Source organism: Ceratosolen solmsi, unplaced genomic scaffold (genome assembly GCF_000503995.2).
Source record: "Ceratosolen solmsi marchali unplaced genomic scaffold, CerSol_1.0 scaffold12, whole genome shotgun sequence".
NCBI classification, from domain to species: domain Eukaryota; kingdom Metazoa; phylum Arthropoda; class Insecta; order Hymenoptera; family Agaonidae; genus Ceratosolen; species Ceratosolen solmsi.
In genome coordinates this window covers 192,666-214,834 of record NW_011948456.1, presented here as the reverse complement: position 1 = coordinate 214,834, position 22,169 = coordinate 192,666, and the positions used below count along the sequence as shown (strand labels likewise).

Sequence of the window (22,169 nt, the reverse complement as noted above, 5' to 3'; positions counted from 1 at the left end):
GAGATTCTATTTTTCTGTTGTCATGAATATATCATAACAGGAAAATCTTTTTTTTAATACTTCCAGTATGTATGTATAACAGTTACACAATTTATTTTGGTATTCTTTGATTTAAGTTTAAATTTAACAATTTTGATATCTTTCAGTAATTTATAATATGGAAAACATTGTATTAAAGTTATTTTTATTAAATTTAATAATATATTAGAAATAGTTTTTGAAAAAATATTAATTTATAATTTTAATAATTTTATATAACTTATGTTAGAAGTGAATTCTTCTGATGTTTATTTATATTAAAAAATATATTAAAAGTTTATTTATATCAAATATTATTTATATTAAATGTTTATTTATATTAAAAAATATATTAAAAGTAAAAATTCAAACATTTTCACCAAGATTTTATATTCAAACAAAAATATGAGCATAAATTAAATAAATTATATAAATTGTAACAAAAATGATGATATTAAAGTAAATGCAATAGTGTTATATTTAATTTAGAAAATTATTTATTCAAGAAATTTGAACATTCATTCGGAAATGAAAATTTACGATAGAATAAAAACGTATTTATATAATTAATATAATGATAAAATAATTTATTCATTAATTAATAAAAATAGTAATTGTTTCTTTTTAGAATAAAATACAGATTATATGTTTATACGTTAGCCCATAAAAAGGTATTTACACACTATAGTAATACTATTAAAACATAAAGCAACAATTTAATGTTAAACTTTACTAGTAACATATATTTGTAATTAGCACTGCGTGTTTATAAATTATTCGTTTGGAAATCATAATTATTTTATTTAAATAGATTATCAGTTTTTTTGCTTATTTTTGTATTTATGTCAATTTTTTGAGGAGAAATTTCTTAATATTATAAATATGCGTTAAAATTAATTGAGTATGGAATTAAATTTAGTGTACTAATAAATTGATAAAACTGATAGTAATTTATATATATATATATATAACAAAGTGCTATAATTATATATAGTCGATATAGCAAGTGTAGCTAATTACTATACCACTATTTTAAACTGTTCAATTCTGCATGTGATTTGATGCATAACAAACTTATAACAAGTTGATAAATTTGAATTTTAAAATTGCTGTCCTTGAAACTTTGCAATAAATTCTCATGAAAGATGCTATCTTGTAAATGTTTCATGGTATATTATACAGATATTTATTTACAATTTTGATTTGATAATAAAATTTGTTTTGAATTATTAAAATAAAAATATATATATTGTTAAGTTATAATAAAATATACAATAGTTATATTTCATTATAATAATACATTGTTTATCAATTCGGCGTTACACAATTCTTGGATCGATATGGGCATGTTTTTTAAATTGTGAACCACTAATTAATTTTTTTAAATACAAATAGTTAGAAAATAATAAAATTTCAAATTTAATTATTAGTTATTAAATTATGAAAATTAAGAAAATTAAATTAACACTTTGTTGTTTTATTTTGTAGTGTTCACTTTATATAGTGCTTTCACTGAATATTTATTCGAATAGAATAAATTGTATTCTCCTGATATTAAATGCATATCAGGGTATATAACATTATTCAAACTTTCAATCTTTTTTTTGTGGCAAAAGTAGTTTCTTAATTATAACAAACATTTATTTTAATTAATGGCTGTTAAATTGAAGCTAAGAAATAATCATAATTATAAATTAGTCGGTTTACTGGACTCCTTAGTTTAGTTATTTATACTCTTTTAACATTTGTTACACATTTGAACAATTTAAAAAATTAAACAGTACTTTTAAATAACCTCATTATTTTAGAAAAATTGCTTTGTAATAATAATATTTTATCTGAAAAAAAGTGTGGACCAAAAAATAAAATTTTTTAAATGATATTTATATAAAGAGATAAATAGAAAAGGCAGAGAGAGATTTAAAGGATAATAAAAAGTTATTATTATTATTTTAATAATATATCGTATCATGCGTCAGGTTATAAAGAGTATTTTTATTTTATTATAGAGTTTGCATTTGGCTTTAAGCATAATTTATTCGATGTTTTACCGTTTTACCGTTATGCTTACCAATCAAATTATTTGAAACTTGGTGTTTACATTCACTCATGCATATTATAGATAGATGAATCGTTCAAAGCATTGTATACCTGGAATAATTTTTAGCCTAGATAATTGAATGAATGATACGGATAAAATATAAAAATGTCAAAAATTTATGAAATATTTTATATTAGAATTTTTTCTTGTAATTGAAAGGTTTAATTTTGTTTATTTTAGTTCTAAATAATTCCTATGTACTGAATTTATAGACAGATTTATAACGTGTAACATATAAATTATTATAAGTATTATGGTAACCCAATTTTATTTCAAATGTCAGTAACTAAAAAACGTAAATGTGTGAGTTTTTATTAAATATATTAAAATAAGTTTGAGTGATTGTCAGTTAATAAAATTTATATTTAAATATATAATATTATAAATTGATGTAAGTAAATTTAAATGTAAATTAATTGGAACTTAAGTTATGTTAGTTTTAATTTGTACAAATAACAAAAACGAATGTTTTCTAAGTATTAACGTAATTTTTAAATTAATATTTATACTTTCGATTTTTGATAAAAACAATTTAAATTTAAAAATTTAGAAATTAAGAAGAAAATTTAGTCTAAAAACGTATTAATGTTACAAGTGTAAAACTCGTCATAATTTAATAATCATTTATTAGATAAATTCATAACTATGTTAGTTTAAGAAACATTTCAAATTTATTATTAATTAGAAATAAGAAGCAATTAAAGCATCTCAAAATGGGTATTCTATTTTCAAGGTTCCATGTAAGTAATTTAAAATAATTATTAGTATTATATTATAGAAAGTTGAAATTTCAGGTTACGTTATTATTTGATTTAAATTATGTTAATATAGTCGTATTTAAAAATATTAAAATTTATAAAAATCAACAATAAACTATTTTATATATTAAAAAATCATTATTACTAATATATTTGTAATTCGAGTTTAGCTTTATTTATGTATTTACATAAAATAAGATGTATATAACAAGAACGTATTTGAACGGTTTCATAATGACTAATATTTAATGAACTGTTTCTTTTATCTAAAATTAATAGTAATTATATTATAATTAAGAAAATTATAAAATTGGTTTTGAAGAATTTTTTATTAATAATTGCAATTTAGGGAAATTAAAAAAATACATTATAGATAAAAATTTAATGTTGCTTTTAGTAATATCTTCAATATTTTTAATTCATTATTAATTTTATTAATTATTATTTATAATAAGTAATTAAATATTACTAAGTTATATCATGAAAAATATAGTACTATATTGAATTATTAAAGAATAATTAAGATAAATGAGAAAATATAACAACTAACTGTATTATTAATATAACTTTAATTAATATTTATTCATTATATTTTTAGAAAAAGATAGCTACGATTGAAGTTCTTAATAACCTAGATAAAGTAAGTAGATTTGTTATAATATACTTTATTAGAATGAAAAAAAATTTTATGTATATATTAGTTATCTAATAATGATGTTATATTGAATTTTTAAATAATATCAAACATATTTTATAATTATTTATGAGAGCAGAGAATAAAAGATATTGAACAATATGGACAAAATACAGAACAAAGACACAAAAAAATAGTTGGCACCTTGATCATTTGCAGTGTAATTTTGTATATCATTACAGCAATGATTTTGTATTTTTATTTTTTTCCTGCAAAGATGTGTGATCAATTGCTTTATATTACTTTATTTCTTCTTTTTCCAATTTTGTAAGTAATTTGTAATAAAAAATTTTTTATATACATATTTTGAATATTAATATTTATTTATTAATATTAATCTATTAATATATTAATATATTAATACTCATGTATAACTTATTAGGATATTATTTGCAAAAAATATAGTATCATGGTATTATACAAGAAAAATTTCAAGAAATCAAGAGAAACTTATAACAATGTTACAAGAAAAAAAAAAAATATTGGATGAAGTTACAGAGACCGAAACTTATAAGAAAGCTAAAGAAATATTAATGAAATTTGCACCAGATCAGTTGAAAATAACACCAGTAAATTATAAAAATTATTTAATTTAAATTATTTTTTAAACTATTATTTCATTTGCTTTATATTAATTATTTATTCTATTAATTTAATAAATGTTAAATTCAACTGTTTAAAAGTAGAAAATAAATATATATATCCTTTTTTTCTTAGATGCTTTGTCCACAATCTGTAATTATATCAGATTCACCAAAACTAAGTACTACACAAATGATTGTACCATCATTACAAACAGAAGTAGAATTACGTCGAAGAGCTTTAACTTCATCTAATTTTCCTCAAAATCTTTCAATAAACAGAATAACTCAACCTGAAATAGTAAGAATTACACCTTCACAAACACCATCAACTGTTTATCAAAAAAGTGGTAAATCAATTAATAATATAATGTTTACATGTAGTTTTTATTTTGTTTTTCATTCAATTTATTAAATAAATGCAAATGTTTTATTATTAATTATTAGTGTACATTTTTTAAATAATATATTTTGAATACTGCTATAAAAAATAAATACTTTAGAATCTTCGTTACCCAGACCAATTTTATCTCAACAAAGAAGCTATATTGATCGATTAATAGAATATGTTATTGGTGATGGACCAAATAATCGATATGCTTTAATATGTCGACAATGTGATTCACACAATGGAATGGCATTAAAAGAAGAATTTGAATATTTTGGTATTGTGAAAGTTTTGTTCTCATTCAGAAAATAATTTTTTAATATATTTATTGAAAATTTTTAGCATTCAGATGCTGTTATTGTAACTTTTGGAATCCAGCTAGAAAGCAAAAACCTTCTGCTCCTAAATTAGAGTTTGATAATAACTTAGTAACTCCTCAAAAATTGTCTCTTCAAATTAATAAATCAGTCGACAATTTATTGGATATTTCAAATGAAAATGAAATTATTTCAAATCTATCTGATACAGGTATGTTAGAATATTTTATATATTTTGGAAATGTTATAAATAATAAATAATTTGAATATTTAATATTTAGGTTCAATTTAGTTTAAGTACACACTGTATATTATTGTAATTGTTTATATTATTTTAAAAGCAAATGAATATCAATTATAAAATAGCACAGTAAAGCAATGAAAACTTATAGTTCAAATATAATTTAATTAAATATTTTTTATATTTTTTCGAATGTTTTTTTTTATCTTTAGATTCTGATATAGAAGTTGTAGCACAATCTTATCCAATAGCAGAAAATGAAGAAGATAAATTGAAAAATAGTATAAATAATGACATTGAAATTCCAGGTAATTAATAAATATTTTAGTTTTTAAAGGTTATTTATAAATGCAGTTTAAATTGCACAGTTATTTATAATTTATATATAATATTCTTAGAACCAACAATTACAGAAACAAAAACTAAGCATGACGAAATGAAAAATCAAGAAATAGAGATAGATAAATTATCGATAAGCAATAAATAAATATTACTTTTTATCATTCAATACAAACTTATGTTGCTATTTCTTAAAAAAATAGCAAAAATAATTATATTGCTTAAATATAATTGCAAGTTTTCTAAAGATGTCACAATTCAGAAAACTTATTTTAAGTTTCTTATCAAAACAAACATGAAATCAATTTTTATTGATGTAAAACTGTCTAATACATATCTTTATTATTTATTTCATATTTATTTTTGTATATTATATAATTGATGTTTTGAAATCATAATATAAGAAAAATTGTGATTAAATAATTACCTTTATTGACAAATTTTTATTTATACTAATGAATATTATATTTCAAAATTTGAAGATGGATGAATGAAAATATTTATTATTTTACGATTTTTGATTATTACAAATTTTATAATAGAAGAAAATATACATTTGTTTTCAATTATTTTTATATGTTTCACATCATTGAAAGTTTAAAATAATGAAATAAATTTTAATATTGTAAATAACTAACTTATATAATTATAATTTATAAAATTAAAAAAAATTTGTATTCTCGAAAAAATTAAAAGAATGACTTAAAACTTTAATTATAAATGTAAATCTGCATCAAATATGGATTTGATACATGAATTGTAAAATTATTAAGTAACAATTTTTAAATAAAGATACAATATAAAACAAGATACGATATTAACGAATGTTTTATTTAAAGAAAATCATTTTTTTACACAATATTGACATAGTTGTGCTGTTAAAGAAATGCAATAAAAATATATAAATACATATTTTTAAACTAATAAAACAATTAAATTAATAAATACAATAAAAATGTATCATATGGAATGTTCCAATAATTATTACAATTATAGTAGAAAAAAAGGAAAAATATCTTTATTAAAATTTTAGGCATGTTATAAACAATTAAAAACAACCCTAAGTATTATGATGATGATCTTGAGTAATTTTAATTGTTATTGTTATTGGGATATTACTTTGAATGGATAATATGTTACTAGGAATGAAATTACAAGATACTTTTTAGGATTTTATACACAATACTAAATTCAAGTATGAATAGAAATATGCTGGATCTCAATTAAAATTATATCTCATTTGATCAAATATTTTTTTAAATATTCTTCCTCAAAAATTGGTTGATTTTGAATATTATATTATAAAATAAAAATTTTTTTAGATATTGTTTTATTTTATATAAATTTTCACAGATTAAACCTTATTTAATCCTTTTATTTAAACCTTTTTATGAAACCTATTTTAAGAAATAATAGCCAATTTATTATCTTGAGATAAGCCTATAAAACTTATTTTATAAAAAATTAAAAAATTAAATTTTATTTAATTAAAATTGCATTTGAAGCAAGAATACTCTAGAGTAAGATTCGAAATAATATTCGAAATATAAAAAATATTTTCATAATTTTATAAACTATTTCTGTTTTTCCATTGCCATCATTGTTACAAAACATATTACAAAAAAATTAACGCTTTCGAAATATCTGCTTGTTCAGAGTTGGAGCTATTCCAAGAAATTGAATATTGGGAGAAGTATAAGCCTTCTAACTTTTGTGTTTGTAAACATTGATTCCGCGATTTTCGAATATTCTACGCCTTATTTTCGAGTGTCCTACTATATTTCTGCATAGCAACGTCGTTTTGAATTCTATAAAATTTGTAGAGCCTTGCTTTTCTAGAGTTCTCGAAAGTTCTAAAGCTTTGTCTCTGGTGTAATGTAAGTCTATCGGCATAGCAACACCTGTAAGTAAAAATAGCACCTAATACAAAGGCACCTCTCTAATTGTGCGACAAGCACCAAGCCAGAAAAGGCACCTCTCTAATTGCGCGACAAGCACAAAGCCAGCAAAGGCACCTCTCTAATGGTACAACAAGCACAAAGCCTGCAAAGGCACCTCTCTAATTGTGCGACAAGCATAAAGCCAGAAAAGGCTCAAATGAGAACTCAATACGTTACCATCACGTGGCATTACACGAAGAAGTATTAGATATCTACGACCAAGCACACTATGTTAAGAGGATCCGGAGTTTACGACCTCCTACCTCAATATGTAGTGCATGCTAACGCCATGTGGCAACTACCACCGAACTGCAAGATCTTACCAATCTCAACACCATCTTAGAATCATTATTATTGTGTAGTTTGTAAAATAAAAGGCAATAAACAGCACGATAAGCAAATGTATGTAATTATTCAATAAATGCACTATCCCTTCCACTTGCCCGCACTTCTTTCCCCCACCAGGCAACTGGTGGTCATAGTCTAATCCAATCCTTTTAGTCTTTTGACCACCGGATAATGGAATTCTAAACACTGCTTTTTAAAGAAGTAGAAAAAGAATACTTTTATGTAAAACGAAACATTAAACCTCTCATTATCTAGGGACTCTAAAATAAATTCTACAAAAGTCAATATATTTAAATAGAAATAATTTCAAGGACAGCTTACCCTCAAAATTTTTGATTTTTATAAAACAAAATAATTTTTTTATTTTTCCGATTAGGGAATCAAATTTTTTCAATCGTTTATAATATATTATTCAATTAGTATGACATTTTTATTTTTAAAATTAATTTCTCGTAATTGTCATTTATTAATATACTTAATATATTTAATTTAATTCAATTTACTAAATGTATATTTTAGAACAAAATAAATTTTTATACAAACTACAAATAAATTTTATAGCCCAGATTATGATGTTATTGAAATTTTTTAACAAAAAAAAATATATATATAGTAATTAATCTTCAACTTTTTTTTAGTTTATGTTAATATATAAAAAATATGATTCGAATTTATAAAATCAAATTTATCTCTTAATATTGTTACTTTTTAAATTTTATTTGCTATATTTTTTTCATATTCATAGATTAGAAATTAAATCATAAATAATTATTTTTCAATTTAATTCAGTAATTTCTATATAGTAATTAAAAAATTAGAAATACAATATTTTTATATAAGTATAAGAAATTTCTAATATTAATTTAAATTATTCTACTAAATCAATATTATTAATATTAAATAAATATTTATTTTTTATTAAATGAGATCAAATAATATAAATATTTCCTAATTATAAAGTTGATTATGTTCAGTTATTTCTTTATTTTTTCTGGATTTATTTTTTCTTTGAATAGAATTTGTTCTACAGCAGTCATATTGTTAAAAAAATAATTCCACAAATCTGACTCGTCAGCCAAACGTACAAAATCAACTTAGAACAAAAAAACACTAGATGTTGTGTGGGAAATGGGTTAATACACTGATTCAATAATTAACACATCATTATTACTGCTGTTTATTCCATTTATTTCACTTTATTTCCAAGTTGGAATTATTAACCGTGATGAAATTACAAATAATCTTTATATTTGTTAATAATCTTGTGGCGTTGAGATATCCTTTTATTGGAGAACTAGAAGTTGATCAATTTCTTATTCTTAGCATATAACTGGTGAGATTATGATTTACTGTAAAAAGAAATAGGTTATAATCTATTGAATATTATCACTTTTGAGGTTATGGTTGTTGTAGTGCTCTGATCGAACACTACAATCTTATTGTGTTTGAACTCAACACGTGTGCAGTTGCCTCTAAATAATGGGTCGTGTAAGAGTCTAAGATAGAGGTTATGCGAAGCTGGCACAACTGATCATTGCTGCGATGTGCTCTTACAGTGTGGCGCGAATTGCTGTTCATTGGAAGAAATGAAAAACCACTGTGTGGCGTCAATAGATGATCGTTGCAAAATGTACGCTACCAATGTGGCGCGATTCGCTGATCGCTGGAGGAAATGAAAAGCCACTGAGTAGCGTCTATAGCTGGTCTTGTTTTTAGAGTATGCCTGGGAAGCTTCAGTAGTCGGACCTTTAGCTGTCCGTTGTCAAAGTAAAGCCGAGATATCAAGAATCAGTACTACCGGTAAGGACTTACTTGCAGTGTATCGTGAATTTTCCAGTCTCTCTTCGTTGGCTTCGATCGACCAGATGTGGCATAGTCAAGAACAATTGAAGCAGTCTTAAAGGCCGAGTGCGCACGTACGACTATTGCAGGTTGTTGCACGTGCGGGGTTTTTGGGTTGCAGTGAATTTAGGAAATGTTTTGTACTCGATGCTTTACGCATATCTGATATTCGTTCCAAATCTACTTTGGGGTTCTCCTGACAATAAACCCATTAAGTTCTACTGCAGTGGAAAGCATGAGAACGTTTCACTGGAGTTTTCCAGATGTTTTATGACACTAGTGCTAAATAATTGTGAGCAGGAAAGTTTTGAAATCTTAAATACAAATGTCATGATGTTACTTGCCAGATGTTTTATTGCATTGAAAAGGGGTCTCGCATTCTCGAACACATATTTATAACAGTGAAATTATTAATCAACTTAGTTATCAATATTGATTTTAAAGTACTTGTAATTTTTATTTAATAAATAATATATTTAATTTTGATATATTTTGTAAATAATATATAAGCGATTAAATAAATTTTTATTAAAATTAACCTGATGCTATATTATTGTTCCATTCAAAATATATTTTTAAATTTGTATTTATTAAATGTATATAAAAATAGTATTAATAAATATCGTGTAATTACCTTGTGAAACTATTTGTACTTTGAATATTAGTATATAAATACATAAATATATAAATATAAAACAAATATATAAATTTTAAACTAATGGTTGTTCCCGACCCAACCAAAATTCAATTTAGATAAATTGATCCATTAAATGTAATCAAATATATTAAGAATACATGCATTTTAAAGGTTCGCTTTTTATCTGTGTAAATAAATGTAATCCACATTTATAAAGCTACATAAGCAAGTAAAAATGGCTACTGTTCGAGAATGTGAGACCTTTTTTCACTGCAATATAACATATGGAAAAATAACGTCGTAGAATTTGTGTGTAGATTTCAAAACTTTCTTGCTCGCAACTATCTAGCAATAGTGTATAAAACATCTGAAAAAATAATACAATAAACACGAAAAAACCCACTCAGTTAGGCATATGTACGAATTCGCTCCGATCGGTAATTACTTCAGGCATTATGTCAAGCGGACCTATTCCCTCTTCCCCCTGTCTATAAGGTGTCATACTGTCGCCTGATGCATCAGCGGCAACGAGAGCTCTTCTTGCCGTGAAGACCAAGAGACGACTAGAAAACGACTGGAAAAGGTGTATAAGGTGCACCACACCTAATTACATAAAAGATAGTAATTCAAAGGCAAGTACACGACCCAATAAGCTACTATCAACACCGTTGATACTATGACCTGACGAGAAGGTGCAGTCATCACTCAATTAAACTCCACCAAGGTTACCTACCCTGTTGGACTGCCATGGCTAAAATTAGTTCACCATCGGTTACAGTAGAAGCACGTCTTCGAATTTACAATGGCTCGCAAGTCAAGGAAGCTCAAGGAAATCAAACATTGCATCAACGGTCTGTCATTGCCATTCATGGAATTGGAGAATCTATCGCAACACAGGCTAAGGTGCGTATCATTCACACTCCAATCAATGAAACTAAGAAGTCCCGAGGAGCATCGAACGTCAACCTAACCCTGATGAGCAATGGTGTGAGGATCATTCAAGGAAACTCATTGTCGGGACTCATCAAGGGTCTACATCGTCCAACTTCAATGAAGAAGTCAATCGAACTCCTCGGCGACTCTTACACCGCCGCACATCAATGCCTGCAAGGTTTGGTAACACGCTTTGCGAGAGATAAAAAATATCGCCAATATCAAGTACGCATGCAGACAAATGACGACCGCAACCACACGATCAGAGCTTCTCCAGAATCCCAAGACAAACCACTGTATTATCTACCTCATCGATATCTCTCTTCAACAGATATAATAAAAATGTATACGCAGATGACAGTCCAAGAGGATGATTGGAATCTACAAGGAATTTTATGGACAGACAAACAAAATATCAAAGTGCCATGCCAGTTGACAACAGTCACACATGGTATGCGAGCCGGCTTATTGCTAGCAGTAAGAACACTGCCACAATTCTTAGAAAATGAAGGAGAGAAAGACGCTTTTATACTACCTTCCATTACTCATGGAACAAATGTCGACGATATTATTGGAGGTGCGGACACGCAGCAGGAACTTGCTGAAATGGCGCTACGACTGCAGAACCTCTGTACAGTGGGCGGTTTCCCTGTAGCAAATGGCACTCAACACTTAAGGACGTCCTCACCACCATAAAGGCAGACTAAAGATATCAAAACAGGAAACAAATGAACATAAGCAGGAGGAAGGAAACCTAAGCTCAGCCACACACGTGCTCATTCAAACAGCGCTATGTGGACGAACGAAACTTGGCGCCATTCTACATTCACATTCAAACCATCAAGCTGCGTAGATGAGCATACGTTTTCCACCGCAAACACATCACTTCCACCACAAGAATTATTTCCATAATTAATAATAGTAATACTAGTCAACCTTGTCATCAATAAATAACAGAATAAACAGCATATACATCAGCCATACTTGTAATGTATTATTATAATATCCCTTCCACTTGTGACCTTTCATCGCTACCACACAACACCCGTGATCTCTGAGTTGTCAACGGCATCAAATTGTATCCGTCGTACCGGCGTTGATAAAACAAGTCGGAACGACGAGTTGCATTTTGTACAACTTATTATATTTTTATTCGTTTTTTTATTATTTTTTTTTATTTCTTTCAAATATTCTCTTTATCATTTCAGAAGCTATATTAATTTCAATATATAAGAACATAAAATAACATGCCACCAAAAATTTCATCCACAATTGTATTTTACTTAAAAATTTTATATAATAAACCTTCTGTACATGATTATTAATTTCTCAGAGATTGGTTAAGGGGTATGAATAAAGTATTAAATAAGTCATAGATACTGGTACGGCCATTATTTCCAAGTAAGAAATGTTTTGTTAGTACATTAATACACATGTTAATGCTTGGTGAGCTCATCGCTTATGAATAGTAGAACTTCTTTTTATTTAGATTTCAGATTTTTTTATGAATTCAGCTAGAAACAAATGATTAGAAATTTGTTATATTAATTTTTAAATTTTATCTTTGTAATTGCTAGAATCAAATGTATCAATCATCGATCAAATATGATCACAGTGCATTTGAATGTTTTAGCATGTACACATGACTTTATTGTAAAATATACAGTAAATAAAAAACAGTAATGTACAAATTAAAAAATTAATTAAAAATAAATTAACTATAAATTTCTATTTTATAGCTGATCAAAGAGTCTTTAACAATATCAATTTCAAACAATTTTATTTTTATGCTCTTTTCATTTTACTTAATGAAATGGACTAATAGTGATTGAACTACTGACTAAAATTGAAGGACAGTGGAACATGAAACCTGTAAAATAAATATTTTCCGCATCGCTTTAGTTCAGTACTATTGTAATACATGGATGGATAGTAATAGCTTGCATTTTAGTAGATGATGACATAGTCTTGCTAAATCTTACGTGAAGGACAGGGTTATTGTTAGGCATATTATATATATTATTCATCATATATATATTATTCATTCAATAGATATTACTCATCATACATATATTATATATATTCCACTCTTCCTGTATATTATTAGTAAACGAGTAATGTTCTGGATATTAATTAGCTCATAATTGGTTAAGCACTCATGTATTCTTTGATAATACGATATTTCTACACTCCACTATAAACTAGCGACAAGATTGTTTGTTCAAAAATACATATTTAATTGGAAAATGATATGAAGCTAAGTTTGTTTAGCTTCAATACAATGTAAATGTGAGTAGATGTAGACAGTGAATGAAGTTAGGATAGAGTCTCATATAAAATAATAAGTATGGTTCGGATAAGGCTTGTAGGGCGTTTAGTACAATTATTGACCAACAAAATTATTAATATAGAAATAAATGCACTGTGATAGTCTATGTTATGAAATATGCATTATTAAGACAATAAACAACAATTAATAAACTAATCAAATTACATATTCAGAGAGAAAGAGAGAGGGGGGATAGCTTATTTAGATATTAGTTGTATTAACAGGTTACCATTTTTGGTGGTGTTATTATTTATATTGATGAATGATATAAAACTCTCAGAAGATCTCAACACTGAATTTTATTTCAAAAAGCGCGATTACTTATTGCATATTATCTAATGCAGTAAGTTTTACATTACAAGTAATATAAAAATCTTAATAATAAATATTTTATTTTTGAGATATTTATAGAAATTTTCAAAAAATTGTAATGTGTAAAAATAGAGTATATGGCTAAAGGCCAAATGTCTACAATTAGAGGAAGCTCCCAGATGGTTGGTGGGAGAATTGCGGGAAAGTGGACACGGTAGTACATATATTCAATAATTAATACTTTCTTTATTATTGGTGTTTATTGCTGTTATCCCGTTAAATTAAACTATAATAATTCTAAGTTGATTATGGAATCTTATCTATCTTGCTGTTCCTTTATGGCTTCCACATAGTGACTTTCACTACATGTATAGGTAGAAGGTTGTAAATCTCCTGGTCCTCTTTATGTAGTACGTATAGTGGTGTAATTGTACACTAATTGTACATTGACTAATGGTAACACTAAATGTACACTAACTAATTGTAACACGTAGAACTGCAAGGTCGTAAACCCCTGCGCTTCCTTGTGTAGTGACACGTGACAGAAGCTTGAGTGTTGCTTTGTTATTAGCTTATTGCTTACCTTGTAGACTCTGCAGGTGTGTTCTTGGTGGCACTTCATTTTGGTCTGCAGATATTGCCGTGTACGGTGCCTTGTAGGTCAATCTTGTGGGAACTAAACTTGCCCCTTGTACGTCTACAGATTGTATGCGCTTGATCGCTCTACAGTTCTTTGCCTCGTGAGGCATATTGTATATAATTATCATTATTAAGGAATGGAACTTTTACCTGTAAGTTCTGCAAATTCTGTACTCTTGATGGCAGCTCGCGATATCTGCAGGTTTTGCCTCGTGCTTATAGGTTTTACCTTGTGTTGTGCTCTGTGCACTACTGTTTCCTTGTTCTATTTCCTTTTCTTCGTACTGATGAGAGTGTATATTTTGCACGTATCTTGCACTTATTATGAGTTGGATATGACTAGCCTTTGCCTCTTAATTCTTGGCCTTTACTATTTATGTCTACATCCTTGATCTTTGGCGTTCTTTGTAAGAAGAAGCAGTTGCGCCTTGCCGGCGTCTTTTTAAAAGGCATTCTTGGCCACTGCGTGGTCTTTACGAATTGTCTCTTTCTTGTCGTCTCCAATCGAATTGAATTTTTCTTGGCGGCTCCAATCAGAGCGCCTCTTACTTAGGTTTTCCAGTCTTAGAATCTCGAACATGTAATAATAAGGATTTAAGATCATTAACATTTTAGATCATTATTTTAGATTATTATTTGAATTTATCTATCACTTTTTCATGTTTAATTGCTCATATCATATTATTCATTACTCAAAAATTAAAGGGTATAATAATTTTTCAGTTAGTTCTTTGTTGTATGATTATATTGTTTATAATATAATTAATCATTATTTTATAATCGTTTCATTTGAATGATAACAAAGTTAAATCTTTAAATATATATTTAAGAGAGAAAGAAAGAGTAACATGATGGAGGGGGAGGGATAATCGTATATGAAAAAATGCTTAAATATGGTGATTAATTAAATTGATAAAAAAATTGAATTCTTACAGTTAAATCAAAGAATTGAACTAATGTAAACCCCTACACCTACATGATTTTATTATAACTTCGTTTGTCAAATTTGAAAAATAAGTTTAATGAATTTTACGTTATACTTCATGGCCAAGCAGCAAACTGTATTTTATAAGAGAATACCACAAAAATTTCAAATGGCTTTTATGTTAAAAACTATTGCTAAAATATGAATAAATTTGCTTTAAAAATCTCTCTTGAGTTTGTTTATTTTCTTATTTAAACTACAGTAAAGCAATGTAAATAATTGTATTTTGAAATAATAAATATTGGATATTTGAGAATATAGTAAAAAATATTCAAACTATTTAGAAATTTTATTAAAAATATGTTAATTATTTTAATTATTGGATTTTTCAATACAAATATACCTAATTTTTGTTGAAAATCTCGACTAAAACGTAATTAAAATAATTATTATACACATTATATATTTTCTAAAATAAAGTAGGTGTATTATTTTTATTGTATCATTTAAATTAAAAATTATTTCTTGAGAATAGAATAAGCAAATAATTTTTCATTGATTACTTTTTTTTGGATCGTATCTACGAAATAATCAGCATACATATACAATACATATAGAAGCTTAGTTTTCTTCCAAATTAATGATGAAATTAATATAAATTAAAATATTTTTTATTTTACTTAAACTTTCAGTTTTATTTGATAAGAAATACTGAAAATAATAAGAGGAAAATTAAAAAACATTTTAAAAAATTATAAAAAATAAATTCCATGTGTCTTCTCTCCACTTTCCTAATGTGTAATCAATCATTTTTTGTTAATCAATTCTATTATTAACCAATATCTATTTATATTATAGACTTAATTAGTAATTATTCATCAAAGTATAAGAGAATACTAATTAAAATTTCTTAACTTAATAAAAAATATAATTTTAACTATTATAGGCAAGTAATGGCATATATATATTCGGTAACAATTACATCTTACAAAAATTATGCATAAATTAAATGTTACATTAAAACAGAAAATTAATAGTCTTACATATAACGTTTCTATTATATATTTTATAATATTTTTCTCAATTAAATATCTACAGAGTATTATTATTTATTATATAATTCATCTTTATTAGAATTTACGCTTACACTTCCTACGGTTAATTAATAAATTTATGCATATTTTAATATATAAATTGCAGTAAATTATATATAAATTAGATAATAAAAGTAAGATTAATATATTTATAATATAGTTAGTTTATATCTTTATTTATATATTTATATATGTACTTTATTTTGTATTTTTTATTTTTATTCAATTTTTTTACGAAATTTTATTAAAGAATGTTGTTCATTTAAAAAGATTTATTTAAAAATGAATTTTTAAAATAATTATCTATATTTTGAAAATTAGTAAATAATTTTATCACATAATATGAATTAGTATCAGTAGTAATGTAATGAGATCTTTGTATAATACAAAAAATATTATCAGTAGTTAAATAAACTTAATTTCTAATTATATTTCGAATTCGGACGAAGCATGAATTATCTTCATTTTTAAATATCTTTTATTTTTACTTAATTTAATTATAACTAAAAAAAATTGCATAATGAATATCTATATATTATTTGTTGAAATGTATTTGAATTTATAAACGATAATGGTCTTATCCAGAATTGTGACTTTAAAATATAGAACATTCGTATATATTACATGGGCTTAACTAAGAAGAGCTAGATAATCGGAAGTTTCTTCACCAAAATTATTGTCTGTTTAACAGTGTCCAGAAATAAGAGTATTTATATCTACTTTCTTTATACAAAAAACATTTTGGTTAATAAATGCCAACAATTTAATAGGACTATAGTAATATCAATGACATATATTTTTATTATAACTAAGTAATAAAGTAAATATAGTATTTATATGTCTAGTTTTGAAGCTAATAAGTATCATTTCGATGTGACGATTAAAATATCTGTAAATTATATATTTATGAAAGAGTGAGAATGCCATTACGTCATAGTCTTACCTCATCCTTCTGCTTTCAAATTCTACTCTCGTATTGCATGGTTAAATAGAAAAAATCTTCTTTTATATTTAACTATACTAATAAACTAACTAATAAACAAATATTAAAAAATAATACCTTTCATATAATACAAAATATATAAATGAGACATATAATTATAAATCTATAAATATGTTTCGAATGGATTGTTTTATATTTTATTTTACAATATTTTTCAAAAAAAGATTGTATAGCAGTGACGCAAACTTCCTTATTTTTGTATAAGAAGAGTATAATTCACAAATATATTCGGCAATAAAATTTTGTGTATTATATTTTTCAATCACATTTACGAATATATGAAATGAAAGAATATAAAAACTATTATTGGTACTAAAAAATAATATGGCCTGATCAAAAGTTAATTACATTTAATGTACCAAATTAAGAATTGACTAGTTTGAAGCATCTCATAAAAGAAATTGTAATTTTTTAATATTAGAGTTAAAACAGCCAATGAAAAATATTTACAATTGAAAAATTAAATCTCCAGCACGTATTAAAGAAACAATGGATTCCGTTCATTATTTTTATCTTTATAGAACAGAACATTTCTTCTTTCATAAATATTATTTCTATGGTATACTCATATTAAAATAATGGAGGCAAAATATAATGACGGTTTATGTAAATATATTCAGAAATATATATTTGTGATAAAGAATATTAAAACAGATTTGGTGTGATAATCTATGACTTCTCTGATCGCGATAGTAATTACAATTTAAAGTTATATCTTTGGTAACATTGTCTATCTTCTTCAATGTAACAATGCGTCAAGAATTAGCTAGAGTATTTAACTTATTTTAACTTATTTTATTATTTTAACTTACATTAAAATTTTCAAATCTTGAGCTAAACATTAGTGATATTCTAGTTCATTGAATTTTTCCAGGCTCAACCAATATAGACAATTCAAGAATCCAATGAAAAAATTTTATAAGAATTTTTTTTAATTCGAGATGAAAATGAAAATTAAAAGCTGCTTTTGCTAATTCAAAGAACTAGATAAAAAATTTACATCAATCATAATTAGCTGATATTAAACAAAAGTATGGTGACTTTACCAATTCTTCTTAGAGATTAAATTTATTAATGATTGATTTAATTATTTATACGTAAGTGTATTAAATCTTAATTCAGCTATAGAGCCCATATAAGCTTTTTATACATTAATTTTTCATTTCAATATTTTTGTTTATTTACTTTAAATTACTAAACTGTAATCGCTGAACTAAATGTGTATATTAAAATTAAACTATAGATAAATTCATATAATCCTATTCGTTGAAAAAAAAATTTTTATGGTAGTAGAGTTTTCAAAAAAATCTGTCATGAATTACATAAATAATTACTGAAAGGCAGTTCACTCAATTCTACTGATTTGAAAGGTAACATAATCAGGTAAGTAACATAGACGATATAGAAAATAAAAACAATAAAGCAATGTAAATAACTAAGATCTATCTGAATAATATAATATAAATTTAATATGGCTTAATGATAATTTACAATACCTTAAGCGACTTTCTTTATAGAAATAATATCAGAATTTATAGACTATTGATAGTGGATAGAGCAGTAATTATCAGTATAAAATAAGATCTTAACATATTGCATTACCGACACTAATATAAAAAAAGAAGTAAGCTTTAGAATTACAGATTTAGTCTATAAATTAATGAGTAATAACAATGACTTGTGTTATTAATATTCGACATGAATAAAATTCGTTATTACTTTGAGTACTCGACTAGACTTCCAATTTCATACATTTCTCGCATTTTAGGATAGCAAATTGTAACTTTTATTTTGAAGCATGAATACAAGTGAAAATTAGTACAAAAATATATAAAATCTTTTAATCACTGACTTAATTATATATTTAGCTATTAACTGCAGGACTGTCCTGAAAAATCATTAATAATGAATTAAATAAAAATATTTTTTAATTTTTATGAAATATACGATTCTATTTTTTATAGAAAGATACCTTATTATATATTATATAGATTAAAAATGAATGTATTAATAGACTTATACCATAATAAGTTTAGTACAGTAATTAAAACAATATTATTTTTTTTTGTGATATAAATATATCAGGTGCATGTAAATATATGTAGTGAAATATATCATATATAAAGATATATTTAGATTTATATAGATTTATATATTTAGATATGTATATGTATATATATATATATATATACAACTAATTCAAGATAAAATTTTCTTATCAAATTTATAATCAATTATCCCATTATGAATGTATATTTTTAGTATATAACACTAAAATATAAATTATAATTATTTATAACTCTAAGTGTTTTAAGATATTTAAAATTTTATAATTATTTGTATATCTAAAAATATTTTATTTTTTATCGTGACTTTTTAAATGAATTATAAAATGTAATGAATAAAACAGTATTTATTTGATAAACCATTTATATATGTATTACAATCATTATTAAAAAAAAAAAAAAAACTCTCTTGAAATTGTTAAGCATTAAAATTCATATTCTACACTAATATATTTATATAATTGTAAATTACACTCGGCTAGATATATAAAACTAACCAAATCTTTGTTATTTTGTATTTTCTTCCAAAACTATAAAATTTTTAATTTATAAAATTTTTTTTAAAACGTAAACAATAAAAGTAAAAATAGAAAATAATATAATTTTTTCAGCATTGAAAGTATTAAAATTATGTAATTTAACTAAGAATGTAATTAAATAAAATGTTCATTTATGTATATAAGTATGTACACTATTTTATATATAGAAATGATGTTATTAAAACGTGTTTTAAAAAATCACTGTAATAAAGAAAGAAGTTCAAATATTTGTGAGTATGAAATTAGAATTATTTTGTTATACTTGTATACACAATTATTGACAATATATTTTGTGATCACAATATGACAAAGAAATTTTATTATAATTTAAAATGATATGTTAAAAGTACATACAATATTGCTTATTATTTAAAAAGGTAAGATTTATCAAATATTATTTATTTAAACTAATCAACGATAATATATAAACCAAATAAAAGTATGAATAGATTGTTAGTTAGAATGTTAAAATTAATATAGTTTTATTATTTATATTTATCGATTATTTATTATTATACTTATTTATCGATCTGAGTGATATTTAATGTTACAGTTATTGAATTATATTTATTTATAAATTAAATATAACTCTTATCGATAAAGCAGAATAATAATAACAAATTTATTAATCTGAAAATAAAACTATATCATTTTACCATTCTAAATAAAAATTTAATCTTGAGGTTATATTGTTCATACATTATTGTTAATTAATATAAAGAAATAATATTTGATAAATTTATCATTATTACTATACTTTTCTTTTATATTTATTTACTATATAAATCATTTTTTGAAAGATTCAAAACAATTATTATTAATTTAAAAAATAATTTTAATAGTTTTACTTAATTCCTAACATAATCAAATAAGTTCAAAAACATATTACTGTAAGTTGCAGAGATTGGTTAAATATGAAACGAAGAATAAAGATAAGTATAGAAAAAATTAAGGAAGAAAGATACGAATAAGAATGAAAGTGAAGATGAAAAGATTCAAATAGAGACTAAATAAAAGGAAGACGGAGAATTGAGAAAGCAGAAAAATAATAACTCTATAGTTTATACAATTGTAATGACAGATAAAATAATAATGAACAAAGATTTTCTTTTCATGATTTTGTTTGTGGTTCGAGTAGGAAATAGCCTCAAGTGACAAGGATAACTCGTGCATCTCTGGAGCTGTTAATGACAAACGTAGCTAGAGGAAGAACTAAAACCAGGAATAAGGATTGGGCCATGGTTTTGATTTCACAATGGAAAACAAATGGATTGTACACCTGACCAACAGTCTTAGGCGAAGACCGATATAGGCGTGGTCTTTTCGACATCTCGACCAGCAGCGTACAAATGTTCAATCTGAGAGTATCGCTGTTTGACTTGTTTTCTCATTGTTGGGCGCGGCTCTGAAGTGCAACGCCCCATGACCGCCCACATGCCAGCCCTCTGAATTGCTAAAACGGCAGACGCACTACAGCTGCCAACTCGACAGGCAGCCCCGCTCCATGAGCAAAGCGATTCAATACTGGGCCAGCCAAGTTGCATCGCGGAACACGCACACATCGTGTTCGACTCTTGTGATTTTCGCGTTTTTTACTGGTTTTGATATGTTAAGTGTACTTTATGACAGTATTTAAGGGCAGTTATAAAGTTTTTTTAAGTGAACTGTGCAAGCGATAATATTTGAAATATTTTTTACGTCTTTTGTTGTTCTCGATCAAGCAATGGATCTACCCTTGTGATATAGATAAACTTTTAACCTATTTTAATTTACTTTTTTGTAGGTGATGTATATAAAACTATACTATACTAGTTCAAGTAAAATAATGAAATAATTTTTAATATAGTACGTTAAATATCAATTTATCGTTCCAAGTATAATTGTTCAATACGAATTGCAGATTTATTCGTATGCAATGATTACCAGATACTTTACAGAAAATTTGTTATTTATTAATTAAAAACATTTGTATAAAAAGTTATTTTATCCAAAAAATCTTATCGGCGTTTTGATAAACTTTGCAATGACTTAAAAACATTGCTATTCATTTAATCAAAACATTTTATCTTCAAAACAATGAGAAAACTAGTGGAAGGTTGCCAGTGAGTTCAAAATAAAAAATTCT

General features: G+C 25.0%; 1 protein-coding gene across 2 annotated transcripts; it reads left to right on the top strand.

The window, feature by feature from the left end:
- Window positions 1-2,353: 2,353 nt before the first annotated feature.
- On the top strand, window positions 2,354-7,388 carry Lnpk (zinc-ribbon metal-binding protein lunapark). Of its 2 annotated transcripts, none has more exons than XM_011505328.1 (10): window positions 2,354-2,422; window positions 2,805-2,859; window positions 3,476-3,517; window positions 3,651-3,838; window positions 3,954-4,140; window positions 4,289-4,502; window positions 4,656-4,817; window positions 4,883-5,068; window positions 5,311-5,406; window positions 7,261-7,388. In XM_011505328.1, the coding sequence occupies exons 2-10, from the start codon at window positions 2,833-2,835 to the stop codon at window positions 7,311-7,313; spliced, it is 1,155 nt and encodes a 384-aa protein (XP_011503630.1). In that variant the 5' UTR covers window positions 2,354-2,422; window positions 2,805-2,832; the 3' UTR covers window positions 7,314-7,388. The 2 variants fall into 2 exon arrangements, with proteins under 2 accessions (XP_011503630.1, XP_011503629.1); XM_011505327.1 differs by lacking the exon at window positions 7,261-7,388 and adding an exon at window positions 5,497-5,586.
- The last annotated feature ends 14,781 nt before the right edge of the window (window positions 7,389-22,169 follow it).

Excerpts from the sequence above, each read along its gene's own strand:
- Lnpk (XM_011505327.1), top strand. The coding sequence starts at position 2,833 with ATGGGTATTCTATTTTCAAGGTTCCAT. Across the intron at positions 2,860-3,475 it reads TTCTATTTTCAAGGTTCCAT|AAAAAGATAGCTACGATTGA; the intron begins GTAAGTAATTTA and ends TTATATTTTTAG. Across the intron at positions 4,503-4,655 it reads AACTGTTTATCAAAAAAGTG|AATCTTCGTTACCCAGACCA; the intron begins GTAAATCAATTA and ends TAAATACTTTAG.